Raw genomic sequence first — 21221 nt, 5'->3', positions numbered from 1 at the left:
AGAGGGGAGGGGTGGAGTAGGCACAGAGCAGGGGGATGTGGGCACAGAACTGGGCTGGGGCAGGTACCTGGGCCAGCTCAATGGAGCACTTCTGCCCTAGGGGCCATGCTGGGTTGGAGCAGGGCATCGCAGTCTAATCGACTCATAGGGTATGTCTACACTACAAAGTTAGTTCGAACTAACTTTCATAGGCGCTACACTAGCGCTCCGTTAGTTCGAACTTAATTTGGACTAGCGGAGCGCTTAGTTCGAACTAGGTAATCCTCATTCCACGAGCATTAAGCCTAGTTCGAACTAGCTAGTTCGAATTAAGGGGTGTGTAGCCCCTTAATTCGAACTAGTGGGAGGCTAGCCCTCCCCAGGTTTCCCTGGTGGCCACTCTGGCAAACACCAGGGAAACTCGTCTGCCCCCCTCCCGGCCCCGGAACCCTTAAAGGGGCACGGGCTGGCTACGGTGCCCGTGCCAGGTGCAAGCCTGCCAGCACCCAGCCAGCAGACCCTGCACCTGGCACGGCTCGAGCCAGCCACCCGATGCCCCCCAGCCCTCCCCCTCTTCCTGGGATCAGGCTGGTGGCTCCCAGGAGCTTGCCCGGGACCACAAGAGGCTAGCGTGGACATCGTGGACCTTGTCCACGATCTCCGCACTAGGCACAGGAAAGTGGCCGTCTAGGGCAGGATAGCTGCCAGCCTGGCCACCCAGGAGCAGGTGTGCAAGAGAATCAAGGGGGTCCACTGAGACCCCTGATCCTGAGCCCTGAGCTTAGTTCGAATTAACTAATTCGAACTAAGTTAGTTCGAATTAGCGTTGTAGTGTAGACATACCCATAGACTTTAAGGTCAGAAGGACCATTATGATCATCTAGTCTGACTCGCTGCACAGTGCAGGCCACAGAATCTCACCCACCCCTCTTAGAATAATCCTCTCACTTATATCTCAGATATTGAAGCCTTCAAATACTTTGAAGACCCCAAGATGCAGAGAATCCTCCAGCTGTGATCTGTGCCCCAGGCTACAGAGGAAGGTGAAAAACCTCCAGGGCCTCTGTCAATCTACTCTGAAGGAAAATTCCTTCCTGACCCCAAATATGGCAATCAGCTAAACCCTGAGCATGTGGGCAAGACTCACCAGCCAGACACCCAGAAAGTTCTCTATAGTAACTCCTATCATCCCTGCATTGACCTATTTCCCACTGATAATGAATGGACAATTAGTTACCAAGATCATGTTATCTCATCAAACCATCCCCTTCATAAACCCATCTAGTTTAATCTTGAAACCAGATAGACCTTTTGCCCCCACTACTTCCCTTGAAAGGCCATTCCAGAACCTCACTCTTCTAATGGTTAGAAACCGTCGTCTAATCTCAAGTCTAAACTTCCTACTAGCCAGCTTATATCCATTTGTTCTTGTGTCCACATTGGTATTAAGCTTAAATAATTCCTCTCCCTCCCTGGTATTCACGGGGGGAAGGGAAGGAGCCCCACTGAGCAGGGCAGGGTCGGCAACCTTCTCCCACACAGAGCCTAGCTCCATCCCCTTTCAGAGCAAGGGCCAGCCAAGCCTGTGTGTGCATCTCCTGGCGCAGGCAGCCCCATGCTGGTCAGCCACACGGCCATAGAATCAGAGGGAAATGATGGTTGGTGCCCAGCCTGAGCGCACAGGCCCCTCGGTGGCAGCGCGTCGCTGGCTGGGCATGTGTGTTGGCAGGAGGGCGTGAGTGCCGCAGCGCACTGCTGCCCGCCCCCGGCAGAGCAAGTGCACAGGGGCTTGGCCAGAAATCAGAGTATCGTCACAATCTGAGCATCCCTCAGCGGGCAGGCTAAGGAGTCCGGCCGGCTTCCCCCTTGGCGTGTCCAGCGCCTGCCTCTCCCCGCATTGCTTGTGTTGGAAGGTGCAGCTGGCTGGGGATGTGGGTCTGCCTCAGGGGAGGGGTTGGGAGGCCTTGGCTCTGCACTCCCAGCAGGGATGGGGCCTCAGGAGAAGGGGTTGGGGACAGGACAGTGAGTGTGTCATGCTGCCCCCCCCCCTCCGCCCACCTGCCCCGCAGCCTTCAGTGCCACGCAGAGCAACCCCGTGGCTATAGTGGGGATTTAAAGGCCCCAGGGAGCTGCCTCAGTAGCCAGAAAGGGTTGGTAAACTCCCCCCACCCCTGGCTGTAGAGTGCACATGGGAGGGTGTATTCAGAGAGAATTTTAAAAAGGGTTTATACCACGTGTGGATGTAGGTGTCTGACTGATTTTTCTGTGCCTGTCCCTTGCGGTTTCCCCCAGTGCTCTGTCATCCCCTTTCCTTCCCCATATAAAGAGGGGGTTATGTATAAAGTAACCCAGGACGGAGTGTATTAGAGGATGGTACACAATCCGGGATTTGGAGGCTTGGAGGTAACGTAGAAGGAAGCCAAACAGCAAAGAAACCAGTGATGTCATGACTTTTTCAGTGGGCCTGAAGGCTGGACCCAGCTAGGACCCTGGCCACGTCAGATAAGGAGACTCCGATACAAAGATCTGATCTAGTGACCCATGAGGAGAACCGCTAGAAAGGGGCTGAAGGCCTTCAGCCCGTAGGCACCACGTCGCTTTGGGGGGACAGCCGAGGGGTCTCTCGCTGGTATTCAGCAGGAGGAGAGAGCTGCAGGCGGAGCAGGGAGGCGGGTGAGTGGATGAGGCTGGGGGATGGCTAACGGGGGGTGCCCCTTATCCCCCCACAGGGGGGTGCGTGTGCGAGGGGACCCGGCTCTGGCTGCCTCTGGGGCAGGCGGCAGCAACTGGCGTCTGCCAGGCTGCTGCCCTGAGGGGAGCGGAACTCTCAGCAAGGCGGGAAAAACCGGTTGGAACCGGTTCCCCAACGGTCGCTGAGCGCCACGGGGGAGGGGCAAAGCCCAAGATGGAGCCCAAGGGGGTCAAAGGCGACCGACTCCATTTTGTTTGACACTAAATCACTGTTTTAACACTAAGATCATTGACATAGGGTCATAACCGTGCAACGCAATGATGTGTATTCCAAATTACCTGCTAACCAGGATGACACACACAACTCATTCCCCCCCCCACCCTCTGGCACCTCTGTCACACACAGGCTGCTTCCTCTCTTCCTGGCGTTGTGTCCTTCTGTCTCTGTGCCTGGCTGAGAGTGCTGCCTAGGGCCACCGCCTGCTGCCTTCACTGGCCATCCGCACACAGGATGCTGCTGCGGCTGTGCTGACGCTGACTGGCCAGCCAGCCTGGAAATGCAGAACAATTTGCCCATTTTTAAAAGAAAATCAGGACACCTGCAAGGGGCTTAAATAAGGGTCTGCCAGGTTAAAACTGGGACGGATGGTCCCTCGACAGATACAAGCAACTTGCACATCACTCGTGACGAACCTGGGTGCCACCCAGTGCCTTGTACATGTTGGTTCAATGAAAGCATCCCTCTCCACTACGCTGTCACCCTGCCCCCAACATACCATGGGCCAGTCCTGTGTTATCTCTGGGGAGCATGCTGGTGGAGGGGACTCTGGTATTAGTCTGGGGTGTGTTTATAGACCAGTGCTTAATGCCCCTTGGGTGTGTTTCTGCCACCTTTTGTGAGCTGGGCCAGCTCAGCTTCACTTTGTATTAACAAAATTTGGACAGATTTGCCCAGGCCTTGGGCCTCATACCCGGCCTGTGAGATGTGGACTGATGTTTCAGGCCCTTTTCTCACTACACCCTAGTAATGGGTGCTCCATGACAATCCACCCTCACAGACACAGGCACAGATGGATTTGTGGGGAGACAGACACACTCTAATATACATACAGTATATAGATTTGCTATACTATATACTGTATAGGTGCCTTCCCCCCCCCCCCCCGCAATCCCTTGTGCCCATTATACAGTATAGCCACCCCTTCCCCACCCTTTCCCACCTCACCCTCTGCAGTCCCTAGTGACCATTGTACAGTATAGCCACCCCTTCCCCACACCACCTTCTATTGCCTGGATTTCAACCTCTTACCTAACCGGCTGAATTTGGTCTCCAGAAACTCTTTCCTACCCTTCCCTATATCTATGCTTCTAATGATCAAATTCTCCATTCCTAACACCCATCTTTCCCTAATGACTGGCGTTCCCTCCCTTGGAGATGTATCCCCTGTGCAAGCGGAGACCACATTTTCTGGAAGGAGGGTCCCAACCATGGGATCATTTCCCTCTGCTCAGTTGTCTGTTCTCCTTCCCTGAGCCATTCGTCCTCCTTCACAGAACCGGGGCTTTCTGAGTGGAGGTGGGACAGTTCTACAGTGTCCCAGAAAACCTCTCAGCCTCCTTTAGCACCTCTGATTGAGCCACTCTGGCCTCCAAAGCCCGCATGTGTCTCTGAGGGCCAGGAGCTCCTTGCATCAAAGGCACACATACGCCACCCGCCCAAAGAGCAGGTATCATGCATGCTACATAGAGTGCAATGAACAAGAGAGCCCCCACTCTGCTGCTGGGCTTCTCTCTGCCTTCTCTCTCACAGAAAATTAGATTATTGAGAGATTTTTTATTTAAATTAGGTAGTTTTGGTTTTAGTGTATTTTAAAAGTTTTAAAGAAAGGCAAGTGTCCCTCGCCCTCTTCCAACTCCCTCACAAACCTCCCTGTGAGCTGCCCCTTGGTCACAATGCTGTCCCCTTGGCACTGGACTGTCTGGGAGCAGTGAGCTGGTGCCTAGCAGAGACTATAGCCCAGGCAGAGGCTGCCCGGAGTCCAACTGAGGGTTCCCACAACAAGCAGGTGAGACAGGTCTCTAATCACGCTGTAAATTAGACCCAGGAGTAGAAAGGACCTGTGGGAACTGAACCTTCCCCGCTGGGATCCTGAAGGGACCTTTGAAGTAGAGCAACACGGATGATGCAAACGGCATTTCCCTGCTGAGCTGTAGCAGGAATTAGTGTCTTTGGGGGAAAAACCCTGAAACAAACAGAGCTAATCACACCAACTCTTGTGGGGGCTCCTTGGCACCTGGGGATTCTGTTTGTGTATCTTTGAAATTAACTCCCACCCTGTCTGTGCCTGCCTCACCCCTAACCCCTCTGGTGACCTCTCAGCGGGGTGCAGAGCATTGGTAGAGAGTCACTGAGAGCCAGGACAAAAGAGGTCACTGGCTTATCTAGTCTGACCTCCTCTATCTCGCTGGGCCTTCGCTTCATTGACACAGGGGCTCAGCGCACGTTAGCCCTGCAGCAAACAGAATGGAAAAGAGAAATGTTGTTGCTGGTCTTTGTCCCAGGACTGAAATGCAGGCAGCTCTTGCGTTGTAATGTCCTACAACACGCTGAAAGAAACAGAGTGCACAGCCATGCAATCATGACAGTTGTTTAGAAAGTAACAGCTCTAGGGCTGAAGAGCTGACAGCAGAAACACAAGAGACTGACAAGACCAGATTTTACATCTGCATCTGACGAAGTGGGTCTTTGCCCACGAAACCTTTTGCTCCAATAAATCTGTTAGGGTATGTCTACACTAGCCACCTTAGTTTGAAATAGGGTGGCAGTGCAGACATACCCTTAGTCTATAAGGTGCCACAGGACTGCTTGTCACTTTTGCAGACTTTACAATGTTACTTGGGAAGACCAGGAAGGGGAGGTGCTATATTTTGTTGGGGGTGAGAGAGACTGTGGCTGGGGCAGGGAAAGATATCACTCCCCTGCATTGTCCCTAGTGTCCAGGGGCCCAGGCAGCTATAGCAGCCCTGCAGACAGGAACAGCTGAGCAGACAGTGTGAGGAGGTTTTACAGCATGAACGGGGACAGCTGAATTGATACATGCACATAACCCAAGAGTGAGCATCCATCACAGGCCATCCCAGACTCTGTGCTCTGGGTGCAGACAGGAGTGCTGCAAGCCGCAGGTGGGGAGCCATGTGGGGCTAGCTGATGCCAGGGTGCAATATTTTCAGTGAGGGGCGGCAGCAGACGTGCGATCACACGAGCGCTACGGTCAGTAAGGGTCTGTCTACACAGCAAAGTTATTTCAGAATAACTCTGCGAGCATCGACACAGCAATTCTGTTATTTTGAAATAATTTTGAAATAACAGACGGCTTATTCCGACTTCTGTAAACCTCATTCTACGAAGAATAACGCCGATTGTGAAATAGCTATTTCGAAATAAGGCCTGTGCAAATGCTCCACTTCTATTTCGTAATAGCCCCTCACCAGGGCCAGTCTAAGTTATTCCTCCAGAGGCTCCAAATAGCACGTCCACATTAGGGAAGCCTGCCTCTGATTGATTTTGAGGCATCCCTGCAGTGTAGACGTGCTATTTCAAAATAAGCTATTTTGGAGTAACCATTCCGGAATAGCTTATTCCGAAATAACTGTGCCGTGTAGAAGCAGTGTAACTGAGGGGGGTGCATGAGGCATGAGGTGACAGAACCAATGACCTAGGGGAGAAGCCATCTTCTGAGCTATGCATGAGGGGCGGCAGTGGGTACACTGCTGGATCTGCCTTGGGCACATGGGCACCTGTGAAGCACATTGTACACTTGTTCCCTGGGCTCTGTGCCAGGGGAAAGGCCGGGGTGAAGTCCACTCATAGATTCATAGATTCATAGACTTTAAGGTCAGAAGGGACCATTATGATCATCTACTCTGACCCCCTGCACAGTGCAGGCCACAGAATCTCAACCACCCCTCTTAGAATAATCCTCTCACCTATATCAAAGATATTGAAGCATTCAAATACTTTGAAGGACCCAACATGCAGAGAGTCCTTCAGCTGTGATCTGTGCCCAATGCTACAGAGGAAGGCAAAAAACCTCCAGGGCCTCTGCCAATCTACCCTGGAGGAAAATTCCTTCCCGACCCCAAATATGGTGATCAGCTAAACCCTGAGCATGTGGGCAAGACTCACCAGCCAGACACCCAGAAAGTTCCCTATAGCAACTCCTATCATCCCTCCATTGACCTATTTCCAACTAATAATGAATGGTCAATTAGTTACCAAGATCATGTTATTTCATCCAACCATCCCCTTATCATAGAATCATAGAACTGGAAGAGACCCCAGAAGGTCGTCAAGTCCAGCCCCCCGCTCTAGGCAGGACCAATCCCATCTAAATCCAGGGCTTTGTCAAGCCGAGACTTAAATACCTCTAGGGATGGAGACTCCACTACTTCCCTAGGTAACCCATTCCAATGCTTCACTACCCTTCTAGTAAAATAGTTTTTCCTAATATCCAATCTGGACCTCTCCCACCACAACTTGAGACCATTGCTCCTTGTTCTGCCACCTGTCACTACTGAGAACAGCCTCTCTCCATCTTCTTTGGAACCTCCCTTCAGGAAGTTGAAGGCTGCTATCAAATCCCCCCTCACTCTTCATTTCTGCAGACTAAACAGACCCAAGTCCCTCAGCTTCTCCTCGTAGATCATATGCTCCAGCCCCCTAATCATTTTGGTTGCCCTCCGCTGGACCCTCTCCAATGCTTCCGCATCCTTTTTGTAGTGGGGGGCCCAGAACTGGACACAATACTCCAGATGTGGCCTCACCAAAGCCGAATAAAGGGGAATAATGACATCTCTGGATCTGCTGTCAATGCTCCTCTTAATGCATCCTAATATGCCATTAGCCTTCTTGGCTACAAGGGCACACTGTTGACTCATACCTAGCTTCTCATCCACTGTAACCCCCAGGTCCTTTTCTGCAGAACTACAACTTAACTGGTTGGTCCCCAGCCTGTAACTATGCTTGGGTATGTCTACACTACCCCGCTAGTTCGAACTAGCGGGGTAATGTATGCATACCGCACTTGCTAATGAAGCCCGGGATTTGAATTTCCCGGGCTTCATTAGCATAAGCGGGGAGCCGCCATTTTTAAATCCCCGCTGCTTCGAACCCCGTGTAGCACGGCTACACGGGGCTCGAACTAGGTAGTTCGGACTAGGGTCCTATTCCGAACAACCGTTACTCCTCGTGAAACGAGGTGTACCGGTAGTTCGGAATAGGCACCCTAGTCCGAACTACCTAGTTCGAGCCCCGTGTAGCCGCGCTACACGGGGTTCGAAGCAGCGGGAATTTAAAAATGGCGGCTCCCCGCTTATGCTAATGAAGCCCGGGAAATTCAAATCCCGGGCTTCATTAGCAAGTGCGGTATGCACACATTACCCTCCTAGTTCGAACTAGGAGGGTAGTGTAGACATACCCCTTGGGATTCTTCCGTCCCAAGTGCAGGACTCTACACTTGTCTTTGTTGAATCTCATGAGATTTCTAGTGGCCCAATCCTCCAATTTTTCTAAGTCACTCTGGATCCTATCTCTGCCCTTAAGCGTATCTACCTCTCCCCCCAGCTTAGTGTCATCTGCAAACTTGCTGAGGGTGCAATCTATCCCCTCATTCAGGTCATTAATAAAGATATTGAACAAAACCGGTCCTAGAACCGAACCTTGGGGCACTCCACTAGAAACCGACCGCCATCGTGACATCGAACCGTTGATCACTACCCGCTGGGCCTGGCCTTCTAGCCATCTTTCTATCCATCTTACCATCCATTTATCCAATCCACATTCCCTTAACTTGCTGGCAAGAATATTGTGGGAGACCGTATCAAAAGCCTTGCTAAAGTCAAGGTATATAACATCCACTGACTTTCCCACGTCCACCGAGCCAGTTACCTCATCATAGAAGCTAATCAGATTGGTCAGGCACGACTTGCCCTTTGTGAATCCATGGTGACTATTCCTGATCACTTTCCTCTCATCCAAGTGTCTCAAAATGGATTCCTTAAGGATCCCTTCCATGATTTTTCCTGGAATCGAGGTAAGACTGACCGGCCTATAGTTCCCTGGATCGTCCTTCTTCCCTTTTTTGAAGATGGGCACTACATTTGCCTTTTTCCAATCATCCGGGATTTCTCCCGATCTCCACGACTTTTCAAAGATAATGGCCAAAGGCTCCTCAATGACATTTGCCAACTCCCTCAGTACCCTCGGGTGCATTAAGTCCAGACCCATGGATTTGTGTACGTTTAGCTTTTCTAAATAGTTCCTAACCTGTTCTTTACCCACTAAGGGCTGTCCATCTTCTTCCCATCTTGCGTCACTTAGCACAGAAGTCGAGGAGCCGGCCTTGTCTGTGAATACAGAGGCAAAGAAAGCATTGAGTACTTCAGCTTTCCCCACATCCTCTGTTACTAGGTTACCTCCTTCATCCATTAGGGACTGCACACCCTCTCTGATCACCTTCTTCTTGTTGACATGCCTGTAGAAACCTTTCTTGTCATCCTTCACATCCTTAGCCAGTCGTAACTCCATTTGCGCTTTCGCCTTCCTGATAACCCCCCGGCAATCTCGAACTATACATTTAAACTCCTCCCTAGTCATTTGTCCAAGTTTCCACTTTCTGTAAGCTTCCTTTTTGTGCTTAAGTTCACCAAGGATTTCCCCTGTAAGCCAATCCGGTCTCCTACCAGGTTTGCCTCTCTTGCTACGCGTCGGGATGGTTTCTTTCTGTGCCTTCAATAAGGCTTCTTTAAAATACTGCCAGCTGTCCTGGACTCCTTTCCCCTTCATGTTAACATCCCAGGGGATTCTTTCCATCAGATCTCTGAGGGAGTCAAAATCTGCTTTTTTGAAGTCCAAGGTGTGTATTTTACTACTCTCTTTCCTTCCTTTGGTCAGGATCCTGAAATCTACCATCTCATGATCACTGCTTCCCAGGTTGTCACCCACCTCTACATCCCCTATTAGTTCCTCCCTGTTTGTGAGGAGAAGGTCAAGCTGTGCACGGCCCCTGGTCAGATCCTTCAGCACTTGTACCAAGAAGTTATCCCCAACATTCTCCAAAAACTTCCTGGATTGCCTGTGTACTGCCGTATTGGTTTCCCAACAGATGTCAGGGTGATTAAAGTCCCCCATGAGAACCAGGGCCTGCGATCTGGAAGCTTCGCTCAGTTGTCCGAAGAAAGCCTCATCTACCTCATCCACCTGGTTCGGTGGCCTGTAGCAGATACCAACCACAACATCACTGCTGTTTGCTTCTTTAAACCTGACCCATAGACTTTCAACAAGTTTTTCTCCCTCTTTATACTGGAGTTCAGAGCAATCATAGTGCTCTCTTACATATAGTGCAACTCCTCCTCCTTTTCTCCCCTGCCTATTCTTCCTGAACAATCTATACCCTTCCATGACAGCGCTCCAGTCATGCAAGTCATCCCACCAAGTCTCTGTTATCCCAATTAAATCATATTTCTTGGTCTGGGCCAGGGCCTCCAGTTCTTCCTGCTTGTTGCCCAGGCTTCTCTCATTAGTGTACAAACACTTCAGGTAACCAGTTGATTGCACTATCTTCTCCATTCGAAACTGGGGTCCTCCTTTCTCGCTCCTTGCTCTATGCATTTCTTCCCGGTATCCGACTTTCCCACTCCCCTCAGGGTTTTGGTCACCGTCCCCCGACGAACCTAGTTTAAAGCCCTCCTCACTAGGTTTGCAAGCCTGCCTGCGAAGATGCTCCTTCCTCTCTTCGTTAGATGGATCCCATCTCTTCCTAACAATCCTTGCGCCCGGAACAGAGTCCCATGGTTGAAGAAACCAAACCCCTCTCTGCGACACCACCTGCGCAACCACGCATTTACGTCCTCAATTCGACGAACCCTGCCCAGTCCTTTCCCTTCAACAGGGAGGATGGACGAGAACACCACTTGCACTCCAAATTCTTGGATTCTTCTTCCCAGCGCTACATAATCTGCAGCAACCCGCTCAAGGTCATTCTTGGCCATATCATTCGTTCCTACATGGAGAAGCAGGAAGGGGTAGCGATCTGAAGGTTTGATCAGCTTGCTAAGCCTCTCAGTGACATCCCGAATGCGAGCTCCCGGTAAGCAGCACACCTCTCGAGATTCCAGGTCCGGATGGCAGAGGGATGGCTCAGTCCCTCTTAGGAGGGAGTCCCCGACCACCACCACCCGTCGTTTCCTTTTGGGGGTGGTGGCCGTGGAACCCCCATCCCTAGGATTATGCATCCCATGCCTTTCAGTAGATGGTGCTCCCTTCTGGTTTCTACCTTGTGAGGTCCCTTCCAGAGCTTTCAGCACTGCAGAGCCTGTGGAGAGAGCTTGAAAGCGATTGCTTACCTCTATAGCATCGGGGGAATCCCGTGCTGGCCTTTTTCCCCTTCTAGAAGTTACATGCTGCCAGTTCTCTTCTTGGTCACGTACTGCCCTCACTGGCTCCTCTGCCTGCCGTGCTTGAAGGATCAATTGCTGCCTTCTATCGAGGAAGTCTTCATCCTCTCTGATCAAGCGTAAGGTCGACACTTGGGCCTCCAGTCCTCTAATTTTTTCTTCCAAAATCTCGACCAGCTTGCACTTCATGCAGATGAAATCCGTTCTTTCTTCCGGGAGGAAGACAAACATGGCACACGCCGTGCAGGTAACAACAGCAGCAGACCCATCATCAACCATCGCTGCTGTCCTGGAAAAGGGATTTAAAAAGAAAGACAAGAGAACCTCCCGCCCTTCCCTCTCCCCTTCAGAACTCCCTCTCAAAACTCCCTGTTAGCAATCACCTGGTCGCAAGCTCCTTGGTCGCTTGCCCACTGCCTTATAAAGCCCCTCCCCCTACCAAGGCTCAGCCAATCAGCAGAGGCTTCTAGAATTCAAACTTTAATTAGAAGCCAACAGTTTCCACCTGCCAATCACAGCCCCTACCAATCACAGCACAAACTCTATCAAGGGGAGGGGAGGGGGGAAAAAATGCTGGTGGGGAGGGGAAGATTCCCTCACACATGAGGCTCAGCCACTATCTGTCTTGCTGCCAGGTTTGCCCCTGTTCTGAACTGTGGTCTCTGTGTCTGGCGCCTGGGGGGGAGGGGTGTACCAAGAGGTCTCCTCACAAACTGCTCTGTCCCGGCCCCTCTGGAACGTTTCCAGCCTGGGTCTGGTACCAATTAGTGTGTGACCCCATTAGCCCAGTTCCGGCCAGATTCTGTGAGCCAGGCCTGCCTCTCGCACACAGCGTCACTGTGCTGTGTATCGGCAAAGTCCTGACCACTGCGCCCTGGGCCTCAGGCATCACACCCGACCTGTGGTACGTGAATTGATGTGTCAGACTCTCATCTCACTGCACACACGTGCCCCTATTTCTCCTTTCACACAGAGTTTGTTCTGATGCCCCATGAGGATGGTGCAACATCCTGGGACACGACTGACCCATTGAAGTTTGTTTTGTTTTCATTTGAGGCAGGGCTCTTCTTCTGAGAAATATGGGAAGAAATTTCCTCCAGGGACTTGGTCCCAAAAGCCACCGAATGAAACAAAACCCCCTCCAATTCCTTCTGCTGCACAGAACCGGCAGCTAGGAGACGACTCTTTGCTCCTTACACAAGGCAAGTGAAAAATCCTCGACTTAAACCCCCAAACAGTCTCCAACCCAAGGCCATGGACACTGTGCCATGATCTGCAATGAGAGCAAAATCATGTTCCTGATTTCTTCATTTATATCTAACGTACATGCACAGAGAGTCTGATTTTGTGTCTGAGCACATGGGTTGTGTATGTTCACATCTATCTATCTATCTATCTATCTATCTATCTATCTATCTATCTATCTATCTATCTATCTATCTATCTATCTATCTATCTATCTATCCCACCCAGCAGTCTGTCTATTAGTGTATCATTTAATCTGAGACTCTCTGAGCCTCTTCATCTGAAATCCACTTATTTAACAATCGCAGGGTAGATCCAGGGCTTGGCTTCAGCGCTTTTATTCTTGAAATATTAGCTGACATCCTTGTACCACAATCCCACAGTGCGAACCAGAGTGATAGATGTGCACCGAACATGCCCCTCACCCTGCCGTGATTCTATTCAGTGTCTGTGTTATTGCTGTGCTGGGGGGTTGTTTTTGGCTTTTCCTTTCTCTCATCTTTCCTCTCCTGTTCCCCACCCCTCAGTATCACCCACTGAATGGGGGTGGAAATGTTGATGCTTAAAGTGGGTCTTAATGCAGCCCACTGGGTAGATCAGTCTGATCTTTTCTAGTAAGAGGATCTGCTCTCCTGATCTCAGTCTAGTACACTGTATGCCCTTGAGGCCCAAGAGTTAAATGGTGGACTCTTTCGGCCAAATGTACCTCAATTCTCGCTCCACATAATATCTGGTTCCTTCATCGCTTCCATGTTCTCCTGTTTATAATACAGGTCCAGATGCCTTGATGTGCTCTGAAACTATCCCTCCACTGCCAACGACAAGAACCTACACTGACCTGACTCTTAATGGTGAGCAAATTTCTCCTTTGATTTAGAGCCAGTCCCAGAAATAAATCTAAATCCCTTCTGAAAAGATGATTTCACCTCTATGAGAAAAAATGGCTTTTGAGGGCACCATTCCATTCTCCGTTCGGTTTCATATTGAATCCTCTAAATCGAATGTAGGTTGTTCGCTATTTCTGATTGTCATAAGGCTTCAGGAGAAAAAGGAAAACAAACACTGGAACATTCACTGCTATGGTAGTACGGAGGGAAGTGCTCACAAGTGTCAGTATAGATTCCCCAAAGTTGTTCTTATGGGAGGCAAGAGAATTCCCACCTCTTCTCCAGGTCTCTGGTCTTGGGAATATCATCACCTTTTCTTTTACAGAGTTCTGTGCACCCCCAGCATCTGCTTTGGTGGCTTGATTTTATTCTGTCTCTGAGATTCCCTGTGAGTGTGTGCTTGTGCACCTCATACCTTTTTGCTGAGGATGAGCCATTTTGTGTGTGTCTGTGTGTGTGTGAGTTGGTGTGTGGGTGGCTGAGTGTGGCGTGTGTGGCTGGGTATGTGTGTTTTATTTCCAGCAGAATGGTCCTTCCATCATGACATAGTTTCAGGTATCTGTCAGCTGACGGTCAGGGCTGTGTGTATGTGCTATACACCTGAGACTTCAACTGCTGAGAGCAGGGTCCCTTGCAGTGGGCAACCTGGAAGAGGTTGACGGGTGCCCCAATAAGTGTACAGGAAGAGCTTATTTCACTTCAGATTTCAGCTGCTAGAATTCGTAATTCCTTCGCAGCGGGCAGCCTTGGGGAAGGCTGAGAAGTGCCCCAGTGGATTCTGCCACCTGGGTTTGATACAAATCCAAACGCCCAAGCTCTCCCTATATCTGTCCCTTAAGACCGGCTGAAGTTCTTTTAAATTGTGCTTGGTTCTGTTACAGCAACTGAAGGAGTCAGGTTAAAGCTTAAACAGTTACAGGTTTATTAAAGAAGCTTATAAATCATATGGTTACAATGGCTACTAGCAAAATATAGATCTTAAAAATGGTTACAAAGAAGATAAAGATAGAAGAATAGAAATAATGGTACCAAGTAACAGCTTACTCTTTCTATGTGTACACTTAAGACAGAGGACCACATCCAGGTACAATTTTTACCCCCTTCTGTGCCTCTCGACTCCAGCGTGTCAGGCCAGGGCCGGTCCCTCAATTCCTTGGAAAGACGAAAATACGAGGTGGGCGTCCCCATAGAACCTCGGGAGGTCAAACACCTAACCCGACCAGCAGGTAGAGGGTAGAATGACACTCAAAAGAGAGTGTGCTGCTGTACCACCTTTATACTCATGGGGTCACGTATTTCTCTTCCTTGTCTGTCATGCCAAATGGGGCTGGTCTGTCTTTTGTGAGACCAGTTCTTACAAGGGAGTTGTGAACTTAATTTACACTTGTAAGAGAGATAACTAAATTGGAAGTACTGGGCATTCTTTTCTCAGTGGGGGATTCCTCTCCCAGGGACTGTGTGTTCGTATCAACATGGGTGCCAGCCGGGTACTTCTCGCAGCCTCGAGGCCAGCCTATTGCCTTAATCATACTCTCCTCATATCTATGTTTTCAGCTTCTCAGGATCAGATGAGCCAGCATAGACTATGCTGATTTTATCGCTCCTTCTCTGTCCTGTATGCTTCAGGAACCTCAGAGAGGCAAAATAAGATGGATGAGATGGGGGGTTGGTCTGTCTGGCTACAGTATCTGCAGACCTCAGTTTCCATTTCTGGAAATACTGACTTTATGTGTCCATTCTCTTTAACAATTGCAGATTCCTGCTTAGTAACTCACTATTATTAGTTGTGTTGCTTTGAGAGCCCCATGTTGAAGGTGCTAACGGTGTGGAAACATGTTATCACTCATTTTAATTCTACCTATCTCACTTCACTGTCATGCCTGTTCTATTGAGATTCCTTTTCAACAAATCACTTGATGTAAAAAGTAATTGTAGGATCTTGCTTCGTGTAAAATTATTAATGGTCAGGATATAAAAAACTGGAGTAAATGCTGTCATTCTTTTTGTCCCCATTGGGCTGTTAAGGAAATGGCCCAAGGTATTTTGTGTAGGTTGGTAGAAAACAATGTAACTGGATGCTGCTATGAAAGAGGCAGGAAGGATTTAAATTGTTCTGTGATTCTTGGGGAAGAGTAAGCAACATTGAAAGTTGCCATCCTCAAGCAAAAAAAACCCCTTCAAAAATGAGCTCCAACTTGAAACAGCTGAGCTGGAATGCATATGAAATTTTGACACCTTCAGAAAAGGTCTGTCTAGAACTTGGAATGGCTCTTTGACAGTGCGTCGGGGTTCCCCCAACTCCTGCACCCCCGTAATGGCACAAACAGATCCACCAGTCAGTAGAATAGAGAGAGTTTATTGCTTCTCCAGGATACAGCACAGCACAGATGTAATCTGGTCACAGGGCAGGCTTAGGATGCCTCAGCCCCCCTTGAGATGGGGGAGACTGGGCCCCTAAATCCCAGCCCTTTGCTTAGGCTGCTTCCTTCTTGATACCAGACAGAAACTGACTCTCTTCCAGCCCTGCCCCCTAGATAGGGGTTGGTCTCCGCCTTCCTTCCTTAGTCTCTCTCCCTGGGAGGCAACCTGTCAGACAGGTTGTGAGACCCTTGCCTAGTGACTCATCCACTGTCCTGTTGGGCCCTGCTACAAATAGCCACCAGCGGAGGTCACCCACTGCCCAAGCCCACCAACCAGCAAGGCACCACTATACCATACTGGGTTATAGAGCAGACAGCACACCCCCACTGGGTCATAGGCTCACTCATTACTATAAATAATTTTGGCCTTTAGGTGTTCTCTCTTATCCGCAGCCATCCTGACTGAATTAGCTCTGAGATACCACTTGCATCCCTGTCCCCCTGCTCTCACATGGCTACATCTGAAACCTGTCATTCTTCGGTGGAGTTGAGACCACATCTCTTTTTCAAAAAAAGCTATGCAAACTGTGCTCCACAATTTGCGTTTTCCTATACTTTTTGGAGAGGCTTTTCCAACATTTGTCCAGTCTAGATTGGGCCAAATGTCTGAAAAAAATACCTCTTTGGGAAGCCCCCTTCTTCCTCGTAGAACAGAAGAGTATATGTGTTCCCTGGACATGGAACAGTTTAAAAATGGTGTAATCTAGATATAGAAGGAAAAGAAAGGAAAGGAAACTTGCTTTCCTGTTTGAATTTTTATGGAAACAGAACGAAAAAGTGTTCAAATACGAAGAACAGATCTCCTGGTGTAGCTCCTCTAAGCCATGCTTATACTAGGAAATGATTTCAAAATAACTACATTTAAAATAATAACTTCCGAAATAACAAAATTGAAATAGCATTTCCTTACTACCGGGAAGTCTTGAAATGAGTCTAAGGCAGGCCCAGTTATTGTGGATGTGCTAACTTGATGTAGAGTCCCAAGAAGCACTGCAGAGTAATTACTTGAAATTACTCCTGGGAGTAGTTACTTCAAAATAACGGCACTGGAGCACCCACACTACTGCTATTTTGAAATAAGAGTTATTCCCCGGGGAAATCAGGAGTACAGATTTTGAAATAATGGGATTGGTGTTGTGGATGCTCTTCTGATAATTTCAAAAAGGGAGGGGTGTATTTCAAAATAACTTCCTAATGTAGACCAGGGCTCAGAGTCAATTCACCCCACCTTCATCTGTTGTAAATCCACTGTAGCTCCCCTGTGCCAAAGAGTCAACTCTCCAGCCGACCTACCCTGTCACAACCTACCTACCTTCGTTTACAGTCACACACAGTGGATATAGGGCAGGGCAAGTGGGGCGGCTGTCCCAGGCCGCGAGCTTCAATAGGCTCCGCGCCAGCCCCACTCGCCCTCCCATATATCTGTCGCTGCTGCCCTTGCCTGCTGGAGCCACCTCCGCCACTGCCTTTCGCTGCAAGTCCACAAGTGGCTCCTTTAGCCAGTGGCTTGCACGGCGGTGGCTCATTGCCAGGGAGGCGAAGGGTGACACCTGGCCATGGCGCCCGGGTATCCCGCTGCTCCACCCTCCTGCCCCACCCAGAGAGAGGCTGGGGGTGGCGTGGTTTCTCCCCCAGGGGGAGCCCAGACCCCTTTCCCGCCGTGCCCGAGGGCAGAGCAACCTGCCCGCCAGGGAGACATCATGTCCTCCTGCCAGTCCCCACCTCCCCACACTCATGGGCGCAGCGCGATCCAGCTCCACAGACAGCGCCTCCCCCCACACACACATCCCTGGGAGGAGGGGGGGATGCCAGCTGCCCCCGCCCAGCCAGGAGCTGTCTGAGCGGCTGAAATGGTTATTTTGGCCTGTCTGATGAGTCAGACACCCCTGCTCGCTGGTCCTCCCTATGGCCCATCTGTGCGCCATCCTCCACATAGCCACACCCTGCCTGCCCCCCAACCCGAGTAACCACACGCTGCCTGCCCCCCCACGTCGCAGCAGCCACACACTGCCTGTCCTCCCCAAATCCCAACACCTAATGCCACCTGGCCTTCCAAGTCCCAACAGCCACATGCCACCTCCTCCCAACACCCACACACCCCCTGCCCCCCCCGCAAGTCTCAACACCCACACTCCACCTGGCTCCCGCAAGTCCTAATGCTGCCTGGCTGCGGAACACCCGATGCTGCCTGGCAAATACCAGCCATGGGCAGCCAAAGAGAATCGACTGTGAGCCAGGAGCGTTTTGTAGGTCTTTCGATTATATCAATTGAAAACGACCTGTGTAAAGAAATGGAGCTTACTGACATAACTGAAGAATGTGCTGCCAAAAGAGCTAGACAGCTATAGTAGACTTAAATACAAATGAAAATGTTTAATTATTGCTGCAGAATTGTGTTTAAGAATAAATTACAATATAATTAAACTAAAAATTATCCAACTAAATTAAGTTTCTATCAAATGTACCCAATTCACATTTAATATGAAAAATAGCCTTCAATTTGCGCATTTGACGCCTTTTTTCTATTTTGTCTCCAAAAGGTGATCCCTTTGTGCTACCTTGGGCCCCGCAAAATTGTGCTACCCTGGGCCCCTCAGAGCTCTCATCTGCCCCTGATCACACAGCGACACCAGCTGCTGCTTGATGAGGATTGGTCCCTGTTACATATTTATACGCAGAATTCCCGCAGGTTTTAATCTCAAGCACCCTGATGGTAAGTAAACGGGTTTGCATTGCTTGTGTGACGGTCCGCCCTCGCCATGCTTTGTGAAACGGACACAAATGTGTGTAACTCAAACGTGCTTTGCACAAAATGCAACTGATCCCTTTTGAAGTTGATATCTGTTGGAGCTTTGGTGCATGGCTCACTCTTGTGTGTGAAGCTGGCGATATGAGGTAGAGAATGGTGTATGGGTTTAAACATGCACAGGAAAGCCCTTGAGGGTATTTCTCTCAACGTCTGGGTGATCACCTGTAAACAGCCTCCTTTGGCCTTAAAGTCAAAGCAGTGGTTGGTCTTAGGAAGGCATGGGACCACCCCAACCGGTTGGGTCTGACCAGGCAATTTCCCATAGAAGATGGGGGAGAGAACTCCAAAATCCCGCCCAAAATGGAATCTATGACACAAGGGGAAGCTGCTGCCCCTCTGTCGCTGGCAGGCATGTCAGTCCCTGGAGGATGAACCTGAGACCCCAGGGAAAAAGGATCTCGCCTGGCTTGGAGGTGTAGCTGAAATAAGAATGGCTTTAGGGTGCTATTGTGCTGAGCTATTAGTGATAGAACTAACTCGGCCTTTCTTGTCATTTTCCATCTGTGATTCACTTTGTTCTGCCTGTTCTCACTTGCAGCCACCTAAATCCTCCTGCTTGTCCTTAGAAAATCACTTTGATTTAGTTTCAAGCCCAGTGTAAATAATTGTCACCTGGGGGAGCAATCGGTGTGTCCATCCTCCTGTCATTGTTCAAGGGCGCTTGCCTGCCTGGTTTATTTGGGGTTCTGATCCGAGCTGCGGGTTGAATTCCTGGAAGCTGGGCCCAAAATGGCCTTCTCTTCAGACCCAAAGGGGTTCAGTGTCTATTGCTCTCCGGGATGGGCGGGGATGATCTCAGCTCTGTGCTTTGGGTGGCGGAAGTCAGGAGATCTGACTCAGCAGGACAGGGTGCTGATAAGCCCCGGGGAGCAAAGAGGGGAGCACCAATGGGTTTGTCAGCACAGTGAGCGGCACCCCCAAGGGGTCTTCTGTGACCCCTTCCTGTCAGTGGTTGAGTCACATGCACATGATTGGTCTGTCACTGACCCGGTGTCTTTGTCACCCCTACAGATGAGCAGTTCTGTGAGCTACGCGGCAGAGAACCAGACCATCTCCGGTGTGTTCATCCTGCTGGGGTTTACCTACCTAAACAAGCTGCAAATCCTTCTGTTTCTGGTGCTTCTGGTCGCCTACCTGCTCACCCTGATGGGGAACCTGCTCATTATCCTGTTGATAAAGCTCAACCCCTCCCTCCACACCCCCATGTATTTCTTCCTGGTGAACCTGTCTGTCTCGGAAATCTGCTGCACCACCAGCGTGACCCCTCAGCTACTGGTTCACCTCCTGGTGGAGGAAAAGACCATCTCCCTCGCTGGTTGTGCTGCCCAGTTGAATGTCTTTAACATCACAGGCCTCGCAGCCTGCTGTCTCCTCGCAGCCATGGCCTACGACCGGTACGTGGCCATATGCCACCCTTTGCATTATACAACCATCATGAGTGGCCGGGTGTGTGCGCTGCTCGCATGCACTTCATGGCTCATCAGCATCTCCGTGGCCACAGTTCAGATCACGTGGCTCTTCAGCCTGCCCTTGTGTGGCTCCAACCGCATCCCCCATTATTTCTGCTACAACGAATCAATACAGAAGATGCTCTGCACTGACCCTTGGAAGAACGTGATCTTTGGCTTGACCGTGCTGGTGCTGTTTGTCATAAGCCCTTTTTTACTGATAGTCCTGTCCTACGTCCGCATCATCTCTACCATCCTCAAGCTGCCGTCAGCGGAGGGGAGGCGTAAAGCCTTCTCCACCTGCTCCTCCCACCTCACGGTGGTGACTTTGCTCTATGGAACAGGACTTTTGAGTTACCTGAAACCCGCGTCAAACTCCACCCCTGAGAGCGATCTGCTGATATTCCTTATGCACACAGCTGTAACACCCATGATGAATCCCATAATATACACTCTGCGGAACAAAGAGGTGAAGGTAGCCTTTAGAAACACAGTAGGGAAGGCCTTCTTCTCACACAGCTGGAGATATTAGAGAATGGAAAGGAAAATTAGTGAAAACCATATGAAAGAGGGAAATTCATTCACATTTGATTGAAGTTTCTGATGACCCTCACTTTTTAAACTGAGGTTTTGCCATTTGCAAAATGATGACCTATTCTAAATCTACCAGGAAACCTGGAATAGTAACATTTGTTACCAAAAAAAAACCAAAACCCCTAAATAGAATAGAAATTTCCATCACTCTGATGATAGATTCTTTGAAAAAAATGAAATGAGCATTTTCATTCAAAGTATTGTCTTGATTTCACATTTTTAGAGACTTGTGTGGGTACAAAATTTGTGTCTGAATTTAAAAACACAGTAAAAGAACCAAAAAAGTGGCACTGTGGCTTAACAACCAAGTAAAAGAAACAGTGACTGATAAAAAGACCTATTTTTAAAAGTGGAAGTAAAATCCTAGTGAGGAAAACAGAAAGGAGCATAAACTTCATCAAATTAAGTGTAAAAATAGAATAAGAAAAGCCAAAAAGGAGTTTGAAGAAGAGCTAGCCAAAAATTCAAACAGTAATAGCAACATGTTTTTAAGTACATCAGAAGAAGGAAGCCAGCTAAACAAGCAGTGAGGCCCTTGGATGATTGAGATGCTAAAGGAGCCCTCAAAGATGATAAAGTCATTGTGCAGAAGCCAAATGAATTCTTTGCTTCAGTCTTCACAGCTGAGGATATTGGGGAGAGTCTCAAACCTGAACCATTCTTTTTAGGTGACAAATTTGAGGAATTGTCCCCG

At 49.6% G+C, this 21221-nt stretch overlaps 1 protein-coding gene across 1 annotated transcript; it reads left to right on the top strand.

Moving 5' to 3' along the window:
* Positions 1 to 19496: 19496 nt before the first annotated feature.
* LOC149521177 (olfactory receptor 10A4-like) lies at positions 19497 to 20465 on the top strand. The gene has a single exon (XM_089774366.1). It carries the CDS (start codon positions 19497 to 19499, stop codon positions 20463 to 20465), a length of 969 nt encoding a protein of 322 aa, XP_089630492.1.
* Positions 20466 to 21221: the final 756 nt, after the last annotated feature.

The sequence above is a fragment of the Pelodiscus sinensis genome, chromosome 30, assembly GCF_052426305.1.
Source record: "Pelodiscus sinensis isolate ZL-2025 chromosome 30, ASM5242630v1, whole genome shotgun sequence".
Lineage (NCBI taxonomy): Eukaryota > Metazoa > Chordata > Testudines > Trionychidae > Pelodiscus > Pelodiscus sinensis.
Note: the sequence above shows the minus strand (reverse complement) of the source record. Positions and strands in the feature narration are given on the sequence as shown.